Genomic DNA, 14,252 nt, shown 5'->3' on the forward strand with positions numbered 1-14,252 from the left:
TGTATCAATAAAATATCAAGGAACTCAGGTGAATAATTCATCAAGATGTTTTAAGAGAATCTAGTTTCAATCCAGTCATTGCAAACAATGATATTCTTTTTCAATCCTTTATCAAAGTTTTATGTTCATATTATGGCTTAATTGGAATGTAAAATCAATAGAGTTATGGTCGAGAAACAAAATCCATCCTGGTGTTCATTTTATTAATTTTTGATAAATGCAAAGAGAGAAAAATAGACTTTTGTACCTTTTCAGTTTTTATCAACATGACATTTGACTACAGAGAACAGAAAACCATGGAAAATATATAAATATTTTGGAGGCTTTCAATGCAAAATAAATGGGTTCATATTATATATTATTGATTTTAAGATGAATTAATATGAAAATCCAGCATATGGAACAAGTGAATCAATTGCATGTCATAATCAGCTAACATCATTCAATTCAAACATGTTGATAAACATTTGCATCTTACAATATTTTGTGACAAAATCTGTTTTCATGGTAAAATATCCCACCCATGGGTTTAGCTGCATGTCAATTAAGCAAACTCAATTTACTAGAGTACATGAAACAATGGAATGCATGAATGCCTTTGTTAGCATATCTGATGTGAAACTGAAAATAAATCTGTAATAACAATTCAATACCGAGGAATTTTAAAATGAAAAAAACTTTTTTATACAACCCCAAAGCAGGTACAAACTTGTTTGATTGTTTTCTGATTAACTCTGAGATAATTGGGACCCATAAACAAGGAAGTTTCTTGTTTTTGTAACACCCTACATGGATTAAAATCATCATTGCTGATATCTGTCTCGACTTGCTTAAATTTTCATCAAAGTCACCCTGTGAAATTAGTAGTTTTACCACTTAAAAGTTCACCAAACTTCAAACTGTCATTGAAAACATTGTTAGAAATTTATAAATTGCCCATTATGTTAACTATATTTATTGGAGGCAATAAATGTGAGGTAGGTCAACATGTAGGTGGTACTCATTGTGGTGTGAAATGACTTTCTGGACCTGTATAGTATGAGCAATGACAAGTAGTAATCCTGTAGTCTCAGAAAGTTTCAAAAATATATATCACACTTCTGAAAATTGTCATGGATTAAGTCTAGAGGATAAGTGTAATGGGTTATGGTGTTAGGAGTTGAATTTTTTTTAAATTAGGGTTCTACCATATGGCTAGCTGTTACCCATATGTAATCACTCTGTCAGCATTTTAATAATAATAATAATAATAATAAGACCTTTATTTAACCAGGATTACATATTTAGCGATAACGCTAGTTTTCAATATGGTCCTGCATATAACATACATACAGACAGATATTAGTAAAATAAACACAGATTAAAAGAAGTAGAATACATATAAACTTAAGAAATAATTATGAATGTAAGATAAATAGAATACAAAATGAAGCTTAAAAAGTATGGTGATAATCTCTAAGATAATTTCTCTTAAAACACGCAACACTCGTTGAGTTTCTTATGTTTTGACTCAAGGCATTCCACACTGTGCTCCCTGAAATGCTGAAAGATCTTCTATAATATTCTGTTTTTGCCCTGGGTATATACAAAATATTTGAATAAGAATTTCTAGTTTGCCTCTGACTGACTTCTGATACATATTTAAAAACATTTAAATAATCTGGCATTAAACCATGTAAAACTTTATACACTAAAATGACTTTTCTATAGACAAAGTAATCTGATAGAGGCAACCAGTTAAGTTCTGTAAACATGACATTAGATGGTGTTTCAAAATTTCTGATGTTAAGAATTACCCTTGCAGCTCGTTTTTGCAATATAAAAAGCTTATTCACATTTTCAGCATTTCTTGGATTGCTCCATATAGTACAACAATATGTAAAATGTGGAAAAATCATAGTATTAAAAATCTTCAGCAGCGCATCGTTTGACATAAAATATCTTATTCTTCTTAAAATGCCAATTCTCTTGGAAATCTTGTTCATAAGTGATTCTATATGACTTTTCCAGGACAAAGTTTCATCAATAATAATACCAAGTAATTTTGACTCCTGAACACATTCTATGACATGGTTATTTATCACTAAATTTAATTTTCGATACTTTGATAATTTTTGTGCCGATCCAATAAGCATACATTGAGTTTTAGACAGGTTTAAGCTTAATTTATTTTCCTTAATCCACATTATACTGCGCTGAAGATCTTCATACATCATACAAATTTTCTGTGGCATACTATAACTTAGTTAGCTTGGCAAGATTTTCATAAATTTTATGCCAAATACTTGGACTAGGCAGAGGAAGACTCTTTTATTGCAGGACCTTTTTAGCTGAATTGCAACAAAGTTGAACTCGGCTATTGGTTTGGTGATGCGGGCGGGTGGGCGGGCTGTTGGGCGTCAACAATTGGTTTTCGGATAATAACTCGAAAAGTTTACAATCTAATCAAATGAAACTTTGATATATTGTTGGGTACCAGGTAAGAAAGACCCCTATTAATTTTGGAGAAAAATGGTCAAAGGTCAAGGTCACAGTGACCGAAAATAGAATGAAAATTTCAGAAAAATTTGGTTTCCGGATGATAACTCAGAAAGTTTAAATTCGAATCAAATGATACTTAAAGATATTGTTATGTACCAAGTAAGAAAGGCCTCTATTGATTTTGGAGAAAATAGGTCAAAAGTCAAGGTCACAGTGACCGAAAATAGATTTAAATTTCTAAAAAATTTTGGTTTCGGGAGGATAACTCAATTTTTTTTAATTTGAATCAAATGAAACTTGGATATATTGTTGGATACCAGCTAAGCAAGGCCCCTATTGATTTTGGAGAGAAAGAGGTCAAAGGTCAAGGTCACAGTGACCGAAAATAGATTGAAAACTTCAGACAAATATGGTTTCTGGACAGTAACTCGAAAAGTTTAAAACTTAATCAAATGAAACTTGGTTATATTGTTGGATAGCAGGTTAGGAAGACCCCCTATTGATTTTGGAGAAAAAAGGTCACGGTCACAGTCCTTAAAAAAGATTGAAAATTTTAGAAATATCTGGATCTCCATGATAACTCTAAAAGTTTAAATCCGAATATTCACAATTATAAATATGCCACATCATTCCTGACTTTACAATGTATCCCATGCAACTCGGCTCATGCACCACTGGGTGCATATATTGATTTTCTTAATTATTTCTTAGTTTTATAGTTTAGCAAAAAAAACTCAACATGCCATCTTCTAGTTTATTGCCTTCATCCACTGACAAAAGGACAATGAATATGTTTTTGATTTTCTTTTGGTATTGGTGATGTGCTTAAGTGCGTTCGAGGTTGCTATTCCCGTTGTTTTCATGCTCTGTTCTTAGAGTTGCGAATGACGAGAACATGTGTGTACGAACGCGTTCTTTGTTCTTCGACCACACTACCTACAGAGGTGGTGTGAGTTCTTGCACCTCGAACTTGTTCTCAGGTTATGTGCTCGGCGTTTGGGATCGACACGTGTATGGAGTGCTAAATTAACATAACTCAAATAATTGAAGATATCTTGAATTATTTGAAGATATCATCAATTCAATTATTGCTCTCTTTAATTGAATTAATGGGCACATTAAATCAATTATTGCTCTCATCAAATGAATTAATGTGCGCTTCAATTCAATTATTGCTCTCTTCAATTCAATTGATGCACGCATTAATTCAAATAATGAGAGCAATAATAGATTTGATGCACGCATTAATTCAATTATTGCTCTCTTCAATTCAATTGATGAGAGCATCAATTTAGTAGAATTATTGCTCGCAATAATTAATTTAGAGCTCGGTATAAATAATTTGATGATTTCTTTAATTCAATTGAAGATATCTTTAAATCATTTACAATGCTTTTGTATAATGAATTAATGCGCACATCAATTCTTTTAAAGAGAGCAACAATTCAATTAAAGAGATCATTAATTCAATTGTGGATATGTTGAATTGAAGATATCTTTAATTATATAGTTGCTCTCTCTAAAAGAATTATTGCTCTCTTCAAATGAATTAAAGATATCATTGATTAAATTGAAGAGAGCAATAATTGAATTAATGCGCGCATTAAATCAATTATTGCTCTCATCAAATGAATTAATGCGCGCATCAATTCAATTACTGCTCTCATCAATTGATTTAATGTGCGCATTATATCAGTTATTGCTTTCTTCAATTGAATTGTAGCGCGCATCAATTCAATTGTTGATATCATTAATTCATTTGAAGAGTTCATTAATTCAATTAAACCACGCATCAATTCAGCTGAAGAATTAATGCTCTCATCAATTCAATTAATGCGCGCAATAATTCAGAATTGAAGATATCATTAATTATTTGAAGAGATCTTTAATTCAATTGTTGCGCGCATCAAATGAATTGATGATATCTTCAAATAATATCGCATATCCACGCTTGTCTTGGATATGCGCATTTATCTCCGTAACTGTATCCTCGTCAGTCTTTACTAAAAGGGAAGGGGGGGGATCTTATTTATTCCGGGAAATTTAATTCTGCAATAGTCTAATATATATTGACACGTACATGTCACGTCCTTTCTGGAACATTCTTCCAAACGGCGTGGTCATCAATTTGGTGCAGCATCAGTTCTATCCATATCACTTAAAAACGTTTCAATGATACAATTCACTCACTGGCGTACTATCTTGTTTCTACAAGAAAACTTGCATATCACCAAGTCTGTTTTAGAGTTAGCATATTTTGATAATTCCTGGTTGTGGCATGTAAATGTTACATTTATTATTTATTACAGAAAGTTGTATATATATGGACATTACTAGGCTATTGTATCAAAATCTATGGATCAATCTAAGATGAAACCCAAGCAGGACCCTTGCATTACTAATACGCAAGATCGTAAATACCGAGTTTGTGGAACTTTCTTGTAAAGAAGTCCGGAAAAGTGTGTCGATCTTGGGCATTTTTTGTTTATTCAAAACATGGCATCGGAAGACAATTTAACCTCCATGTGCTTTCCACAATTAAATGCATTTTTAAATGAAAGGTGTGTAAAAACGTCTGGATACAAGAAAAATGAACTTCTGAATAGAGCTCGCGAAGATATACATTTTAACGCCAGCTTTGGGAATTTCCTGGCTGACAGCAGTGGGAAAAAATCCACCACATTTCCATTAAAATATATCAGTTGTGGATATTTCTGCGTATTATGTTTCTTTCTTGAACCATTACTATAGTCTACTGCAATGCAATGATAGTACACCATTGTTAAAATCGGGTGAATCGATCACGACAGAAGTAGCAGAACTGATATTATTTACCAACATGCCCAAATCCTCGCATAATCTGGGTCTCGCGAGACTTTGAAAGGGGAAGTAAAATTTAAAACCAAGACGGAAAAAGTAGTCGCGATCTTGCGTATTAGGTGATCTAACCACTTAGCTGACCAGACTGATATACACAGTATTGTAAAATACTACAATATAAAATTAAAACCGGCTTTCAGAAGTCGCACAAAAACTCTTCATATCAAGGAGATGAAAAAATTGTTTTAGAAAGAAATGGCAGAAATGTTGTGTATAGTCTGACTTTAACATTTGGTCATAAAGGATCATTTCAAAAGTAACTGCATTTAATTGCCTGGATTGTCTAATAATTTGATGTGTACTGCTGTACAATAACAGAATGTCTGCATGCATGTAGTGTTCTATATAAACTTTATGAAAGATTTACGAGTAAATTATTTACATTTTGGGTCTTTAGATAAACCTTAACGTACAAATAGAGGGAAGACTTCATGCTCAAGAATATCAAACCATTTGCCTGATTCACCGAAACCAAAATTGTGTGTTCTAATGTAACATGAATTCCAATCAAATCAATTTGTGTGGTTTTACGCAGTTGGCAAGGTACTGTTGGCAGACATTCCGGAAGTGTATTAAAACAAGCTGATTGACAGTGACGCAATCTTATGTAATTAGAGTTTAAAGTACATGATTTACCTTTCAGCATAACAATAGATAAAACATGCATGCAGAATTGATTTAATTTGGGCTGCTAGTTGAAAAAGTGCATTTAGGTTTTCACTAACCTATGGAGCGCCAAATTAACATAAACTCAAATAATTGAAGATATCTTCAATTATTTGAAGATATCATCAATTCAATTATTGCTCTCTTTAATTGAATTAATGCGTGCATTAAATCAATTATTGCTCCCATCAAATGAATTCATGTGCGCTTCAATTCAATTATTGCTCTCATCAATTGAGTTAATGCGCGCATCAATTGAATTAATGAGAGCAATAATGGATTTAATGCACGCATTAATTCAATTATTGCTCTCTTCAATTCAATTGATGCGCGCATTAATTCAATTAATGAGAGCAATAATAGATTTGATGTGGCAATAATTCAATTATTGCTCTCTTCAATTCATTTGATGAGAGCATCAATTTAGTAGAAATATTGCTCGCAATAATTAATTTAGAGCTCGGTTTAAATAATTTGATGATCTCTTTAATTCAATTGAAGATATCTTTAAATCATTTACAATGCTTTTGTATAAGGAATTAATGCGCGCATCAATTCTTTTAAAGAGAGCAACAATTCAATTAAAGATATCATTAATTCAATTGTGGATATGTTGAATTGAAGATATCTTTAACTATATAGTTGCTCTCTCTAAAAGAATTATTGACCTCTTCAAATGAATTATAGATATCATTAATTAAATTGAAGAGAGCAATAATTGAATTAATGCGCGCATTAAATCCATTATTGCTCTCATCAAATGAATTGATGCGCGCATTATATCAATTATTGCTCTCTTCAATTGAATTGTAGCGCGCATCAATTCAATTGTTGATATCATTAATTCATTTGAAGAGATCATTAATTCAATTAAAGCGCGCATCAAATCAACCGAAGAATTAATGCTCTCATCAATTCAATTAATGCGCGCAATAATTCAGAATTGAAGATATCATTAATTATTTGAAGAGATCTTTAATTCAATTGTTGCGTGCATCAAATGACTTGATGATATCTTCAAATAATTGAAGATATCTTCAATTATTTGAGTTTATGTTAATTTGGCGCTCCATACTAACCTGGCTCTCAATTTGCTTGTGTTCTCTGAGTAGTAGGCAAGGTGTGATATCTTGATTGAACTTGTGATAATTTGCTCTTGTATTTACATTTTGCAATATTTCTTTGTTTTTGTTCACAGTTTTGTATAAAATGTGTGACAAAATCAGTATAAGTATTGTAGGATATGCTCATTTGAAATGGAAAAAAATACTTGCAAACATGGGTGTACATTTATATGTAGTGATGTATATATGTAGTATGAAGTTTAAGTGGGAAAATAAGAAAAAGAAATTGCTGCCAAAAGTGCGAGCTTTAACACAAATATCAGACATTCTGTTTTATGTACCAGTGTGTTGCTTTACTGAAATTATAGAAATTCAATGACTTATAGAAATTCAACGACAAATTGTTCAAAGCTACACATTTTACATGTGATATACAGAGACACAAGGCTTTGAAATGCTCTTGCAAACTATAAGCATGCAGATTTAATCATTTTCAATTATGTTTAAGTACCACAAACATGTAACGTAAGATTTAGTAAAAATACTTTTTGAAGGGGAATTTCATTTAAATGACGTATCGTATTAGTATGGATTCTGCAGTCTAACACCTTATATGTGAAAGAACGTCTTTAAAACTGGACTGTTAGATAGTATTGATTGCTTTATGCCCCTTTTGAGATGTCCATTAAAATGGAATGGAATGAACATTGATGATCAATATTCATAAGTAGGTAATTTCAACCTGCGGTAAATAAAGTTAGCAGAGGAGGATTTTAGAGTGAACCCAAGATTAAAAAAAAATAATAATAATGTAAGGGTGTTTGAAAGAATAGTGATAGTAAAATTCCTTCTTTTTAGATAATTGTTTCCAAATGTTAAAAAATAATCATTTGAATGTCAAGAGGTGGAGATAAAATTTCAGATTTAGTGGAAATTGAAAAGTCAAGGTCTTGATATAACCAATTCAGGGGGCACAGGTTCAAATCCTGGTCTGGTTGGTTGCATTTTCTCGATCCCTTCCTGAAATAAGTCATGAACGTTCTAAATGTATAAGTTCTATATGGCTTTCTACATGGTTTCATGGATATTTTTAGCTTGAGCTTTTCTGATCAAAGTTTGTTAACTTTAAATAATTTCAACTTCCTGTCCAGAACTGTTAGGCTCATTTTCAACCAAACCGGCTAAAAGTAATTCTTTAGTGAAGAGAATTGAACTTTTTTTATTGGGAAATAGTGAAAAGAGTGTGGTGTTTTAAAAAATCGAACTAGCAATAAGTTTCCCTTTACACTAAAATATCACATATGTACAGTTTTGTACACATATACAGTATGTAAATATTTGTATTTGGCAGACAAAGTGTATTGACATTAGTGTAAGACAAAATGTTGAGTTCATTGATATGTGTTTGTTTTTCAGGATATAATTGCTCCCTGTTTGCCTATGGACAGACAGGATCTGGAAAGTCCTTCTCCATGGTGGGATATGGCAATAACAAGTTAGTGTATTTGTGGTCTACTCCATACTAGATATTTACCGGGTGAATGATGTGTAGTATGTTATATGACATTGACATGGAAAGACGTCCTCACATGTACAATGTTACGGGGGGGGGGGGGGGGGGGGGGGGGTGAAAGTAGCAAACATTCAAATGGTAGTTATTATACAATTTATTAATGTCATGCTCTAATATATCAGATATATCGATTAGACTAGAGCTTTACTCAAAACCTTCTCCCTACATCACTTAGTGGTTGTTCAAGCAAGAACTGAAATCCTTCATTCTGGAGTATTTTTAAAAATTCAAAACCTGCTTAAAGCAGAATTATGTTTCCACTGGATGCAAGATATTTAGATGGGGGAGGGGAAGTAAAAGATGAAAGATGTGAGAGATTGAAAATGTATAATTGAGCTATAAGAATAGGAATAAAAGTCGCTGAATGTTATAATGACGCTGCTAATAGGAGTAAAAGTCGCTGAATGTTATAATGACGCTGCTAATAGGAGTAAAAGTCGCTGAATGTTATAATGACGCTGCTAATAGGAGTAAAAGTCGCTGAATGTTATAATGACGCTGCTAATAGGAGTAAAAGTCGCTGAATGTTATAATGACGCTGCTAATAGGAGTAAAAGTCGCTGAATGTTATAATGACGCTGCTAATAGGAATAAAAGTCGCTGTATGTTATAATGACACTGCTAATAGGAATAAAAGTCGCTGTATGTTATAATGACACTGCTAATAGGAATAAAAGTCGCTGAATGTTATAATGACACTGCTAATAGGAATAAAAGTCGCTGAATGTTATAATGACACTGCTAATAGGAATAAAAGTCGCTGTATGTTATAATGACACTGCTAATAGGAATAAAAGTCGCTGAATGTTATAATGACACTGCTAATAGGAATAAAAGTCGCTGAATGTTATAATGACACTGCTAATAGGAATAAAAGTCGCTGTATGTTATAATGACACTGCTAATAGGAATAAAAGTCGCTGAATGTTATAATGACACTGCTAATAGGAATAAAAGTCGCTGAATGTTATAATGACACTACAGTTCATGACAATAAAACCTGATATATTTCTGAATGTTATAATGACACTACAGTTCATGACAATAAAACCTGATATATTTCTGAATGTTATAATGACACTTACAGTTCATGACAATAAAACCTGATATATTTCTGAATGTTATAATGACACTACAGTTCATGACAATAAAACCTGATATATTTCTGAATGTTATAATGACACTACAGTTCATGACAATAAAACCTGATATATTTTTGCAGGGGTATTGTACCAATTACCTGTGATGAAATGTTCAAAGCTATGGGCAGAAATTCTGACTCAAATAAGGTGAGATCAAAGTGTATTCTTTAACAGACTCTCTTTTGACAGAAATTCTGACTCAAATAAGGTGAGATCAAAGTGTATTCTTTAACAGACTCTCTTTTGACATATTTTGTAATAATTTGCAATATTTGTCAAAAAATTATATAGATGCATGCAACCAGGTAATCATGGAAATAGCAAGGTAAAATCTGACATGTTTACGAAGATTATATAAATGTTATTTAATTCTTGTAAAAATATGTATTCCAAATACTTCTTGATAACAATAAATGATGGGATTACATCATTATGAATTATATGTTTCTTTCAGAGATTTGAGGTGACGTTTTCTATGTTAGAAATTTATAATGAACAAGTGAGGGATTTATTAAGTAAAGACAACCCTAAAGGCGGACTTAATGTGAGACAGAATCCCAAACTCGGGCTGTTTTACGTGGAAAATCTCAAACGAGTCCCAGTGGGTAGTTATGCTGAAATTGAGAAGAGAACTGAACAGGGTAAGCCAGTTCTACTGGTAACCGAACACGTGGATTGTTGTAATGTGCACTTTATGTTAAAGTTATGTTCACTCTGAACACAATGTTGCTAGATTAATTATCCATTACACCTACAAGGAACACTATGCATGAAGTAGTTAATCTACAGTAAAGCTGTAAAAACAGTAATCTACAGTAAAGCTGTAAAAACAGTAATCTACAGTTGTACAGTAAAACTTATTCAGATCTGATGTTTTGTAATATGAAATATTGTGTAAATTATGCACGTATTTCAGCACCAAACTTATTTGATTCTAAAGGAACACTCTGTATTCCAGATGTTGTCTAATTACAAAATTTTTGGGGGTTACCATTCATGGTTGAGTGAGAATTAAGAGCATTACTGTATTTATGGTTGTCAAAAATTGCTGTTCTTTACTCCATATTTCTATGAATTTCAGGAACGGCCAGTCGTACAGTGGCGTCCACCAACATGAATGCCACCAGCAGCAGGGCACACACTGTGGTCACCATTACGTTTGATCAGATCATCAAAAATGACTCTGGATCAGAAACGAAAAAAAGTAGTGTCATGAACCTTGTCGATTTGGCAGGTAAGGGAGACAACTGGCACAAACAATATATGATAAAAGTGCTGTGTGAATTTCTTTTGTACTTGACTACATCTTGTCTGTGTAAACATCATTTATGTATTAAATTAATTTTTATCTTCTACAAAATTCTTACTACTTTTTAAGTCATAGTTAGGCTATTACAGAATATTTGTTTCATTGTTAAGAAAAGATACTGTAATGAAAGAGAAACTGCAAGGTGCAGATTTGGTTTACAGATTGTAAACGTGAGATCAGAGACACAAAGTCAAGAGTTCAAAGTTACAGTTTATGTTTTTGACTGTTCTTGACATAAAGTTTTGCTTTGTTACAGGTTCTGAGAGAGCGGACAGCACAGGGGCCACTGGTGATCGTCTGAAGGAAGGGGCTAACATCAACAAATCCCTGTCTGCCCTGGGCAATGTCATCTCAGTAAGCATTCAGGGAATTAATCTCACCATGCCTGATATCTCTGACATATAGTCAAGAACTTTGTCATTGATTTCATATTCCACCTCTGTAACTTCACAGAATGCTAAAAGTTTTAGAAGTATATTGCATTTCCTTGTACTATGAATGCTGTTGTACTGCTTGTAAATTTTTAATTTTAAAAAGTTTGTCTTGCTTAATAGGCTCTTGCTGATTTGTCAATGGGTACGAAGAAGAAAATCATGGTCCCATACAGAGATTCAGTTCTGACCAAACTGTTACAGAATGCCTTGGGAGGCAACAGGTAAAATATTGTTGTATCATTGTCAAGATATATGAAGATTCAGTACTTTAAGAAAGTTGTATGAGATTGTATAAGTTGACTCAGTTTTTCTGTTGTGACCACATTGAAGACTAAGTATGCAATGTTATGGGTGCAGTGTTTCCTTAATGCTTTTCTTCTATTACAGTAAAACTATAATGATTGCTGCCCTGTCCCCAGCTGATATCAACTATGACGAAACTTTGTCCACTCTGAGATATGCAGACAGAGCAAAGAAAATCAAAAATAAAGCTGTTGTCAATGAAAATCCTCTTGATAAACTCATCAGGGAACTCAAGGTACATGTCCTAACAGTGTTGCATGAATAAACCAAGGCATTTCAATTCTATAATCACAACTAAAATTCACAATGAAACAACTATTATATCTATTGACTAATTAGGACAAAGTGATGAAGTGAATTTTATTGGCTAGGACAACCAATGCATATTCTACTGGTTGTAACAGCATTTTCTTGTGCTAGGCAGACTGTATATGCTTTTTTTTTTTTTTTTTTTTTTTTTTTTTTACATCAACTAGTGATTTTTTAAAATGTTTAAAATGAGTGGTTTTGATTGTACACAGGAGGAAAATGAGAAATTGAAGAAGGCCATGGAAAGTGGTGGAGTGGTGATGCAGGAGGGAACAGGTCTTTCTCCAGAGGGTAGGTCGAGATTCATTGAAACAGGTTTACATTTAATACCAATGATATTTTCCATCAAAAGAACCTCATAGTAGACAATTATTATGGTACAAATTAATGATATCTGTTGGGCTGCTTTATTTTCAAAGATCTGAATGAAAGTACACATGCATTTAACTTTGATACAAGAATGGTTGGGGTCTGTTAGTTTATGAAAATAAATTGTCTTGGATTTACCTGAAAGAACTGGAGAAGATGCGTAAACAGATGGAGGAGGATATTCGAGCCCAGCTGATGGCCAATCAGGCAATGCTGGCGGATAATGACCAGAGCTGGGATGATAAGGTCAGTATGCAGTATAGTGATGTACTAGCAATAAGCAAAGAAAGATTCTACAAGTCAAATGACCCATGATTGTTTGTGAGTGTAGTCAATTATGAGATTTTTATCCATCAAAGGTATGATTTAGATATGATCTTTAGGGAGTTACAATCTATCTTATTTAGCTTGCGGAGGCCAGGACTGAGACAGAGAAAATTGAGGGAGGTGCAGATGATAAGAGGAAGACTAAGGAGCCCCACCTCATCAATTTAAATGAGGACCCCATGTTGTCTGGAGTTATATGTCATTTCCTGAATGGTGGAGAAACCAGCATAGGAAGGAAAGATGCCAGTCCCACTCCAAACATCTGTCTCAGTGGTCTCAGGTGATATTTCTGTGCTTTCTTCTCTAGCATTTAGCAATTTGTTCAAGATAGTATTCAGGGGTGTGATTTTTCCTCTTTTCAGAGGAAATCCTCTGATTGGCTCAATTTTCAAAAAATTAAACACTTTGGGTTTAATCTAAAGTGACAGAAAATGATTTTTTTTAAGGTAGAGTAAGGTGTTTTCCTTCCTTTTTAACCAATTTTCTTCCGATTTATGAGGGATTCATTCACAGCCCTGATTATTTGAATTGCATTATACATAAATCAGTAACATCTCCATTGATTATGAATTTGAATATAAGATTTGTTTTTTGGTAATGTAACAGTATACAGAAACAACATGCGGTGATCTACAGCACAAAAGGAGTGATAGAAATAGAATCGGTGTCAGGAAGTGGGTCAAAGACAAAAATCAATGGACTACCTCTCACTGGAAGGAAAGCTCTGTGTCATAAGGATAGGATTCTCTTTGGTACCTTTATTTTACCTTTCCTTAGCATACATGTAATATAACATGGATAGACAGAGAGACTTGTGGATTTCCAAAATCTCCAAAGTCACCTCATTTAAGATGATAAAAAAGAATCAATTTCTCAAGGAAACCAAGCCTTATATTAGATACACATTGATGATCAATTGATCAGTGTTCAGTATATAGCTAAGTTTTGCCCAATACAGTAAATGTATTGCATTCTTCTTAAGGAGGTACTCTACAATGTCATAATGGCTGACTTCCTTTAAAAACATGGAGAAAAAAAATTAATATCAGCAATATTTGACTTTTCCTTTTCAATTTAAATACCTAGCTGAGTAGCTCAGTAACTTTGCATACCGACTAATGAACTGTAGGTCGCAGGTTCGATTCCAGCAGGGATTTTAATTTTTTTTCAGATTATCTTCTATTAAAACTGTATTTTTTGACAGAATAAAGTAAATTTGAAAAATTTCAACTTCAAAATATTGTTGTACATATCCTCCACTTTTCATCTACATCAAATTTCTCTGGTGTAGCATACCTCCTTAATGAATTAGATACTGGGGTTTAATATGGCAAGATCTGCTTAGTTCTTATACCTCTGACCTCTCTTTCCGACTCTGGGTTAAAGATATGAGTG

At 33.0% G+C, this 14,252-nt stretch overlaps 1 protein-coding gene across 15 annotated transcripts in view; it reads left to right on the forward strand.

Annotated features, from left to right (window-relative positions):
- Positions 1-14,252, forward strand: part of LOC125651368 (kinesin-like protein KIF28) — a 46,927-nt gene that overhangs the window by 12,498 nt on the left and 20,177 nt on the right. For all 15 annotated transcript variants that reach the window (XM_048879930.2, XM_048879976.2, XM_048879959.2 and 12 more), the window contains exons 6-16: positions 8,508-8,586; positions 9,887-9,953; positions 10,261-10,447; positions 10,888-11,040; positions 11,372-11,469; positions 11,670-11,770; positions 11,937-12,087; positions 12,374-12,452; positions 12,676-12,776; positions 12,938-13,137; positions 13,464-13,609. In XM_048879930.2, coding sequence (XP_048735887.1) covers positions 8,508-8,586; positions 9,887-9,953; positions 10,261-10,447; positions 10,888-11,040; positions 11,372-11,469; positions 11,670-11,770; positions 11,937-12,087; positions 12,374-12,452; positions 12,676-12,776; positions 12,938-13,137; positions 13,464-13,609 — 1,362 coding nt within the window. The remainder of the gene's footprint in view (positions 1-8,507; positions 8,587-9,886; positions 9,954-10,260; positions 10,448-10,887; positions 11,041-11,371; positions 11,470-11,669; positions 11,771-11,936; positions 12,088-12,373; positions 12,453-12,675; positions 12,777-12,937; positions 13,138-13,463; positions 13,610-14,252) is intronic.

The sequence above is a fragment of the Ostrea edulis genome, chromosome 1 (assembly GCF_947568905.1).
Source record: "Ostrea edulis chromosome 1, xbOstEdul1.1, whole genome shotgun sequence".
Classification (NCBI taxonomy): domain Eukaryota; kingdom Metazoa; phylum Mollusca; class Bivalvia; order Ostreida; family Ostreidae; genus Ostrea; species Ostrea edulis.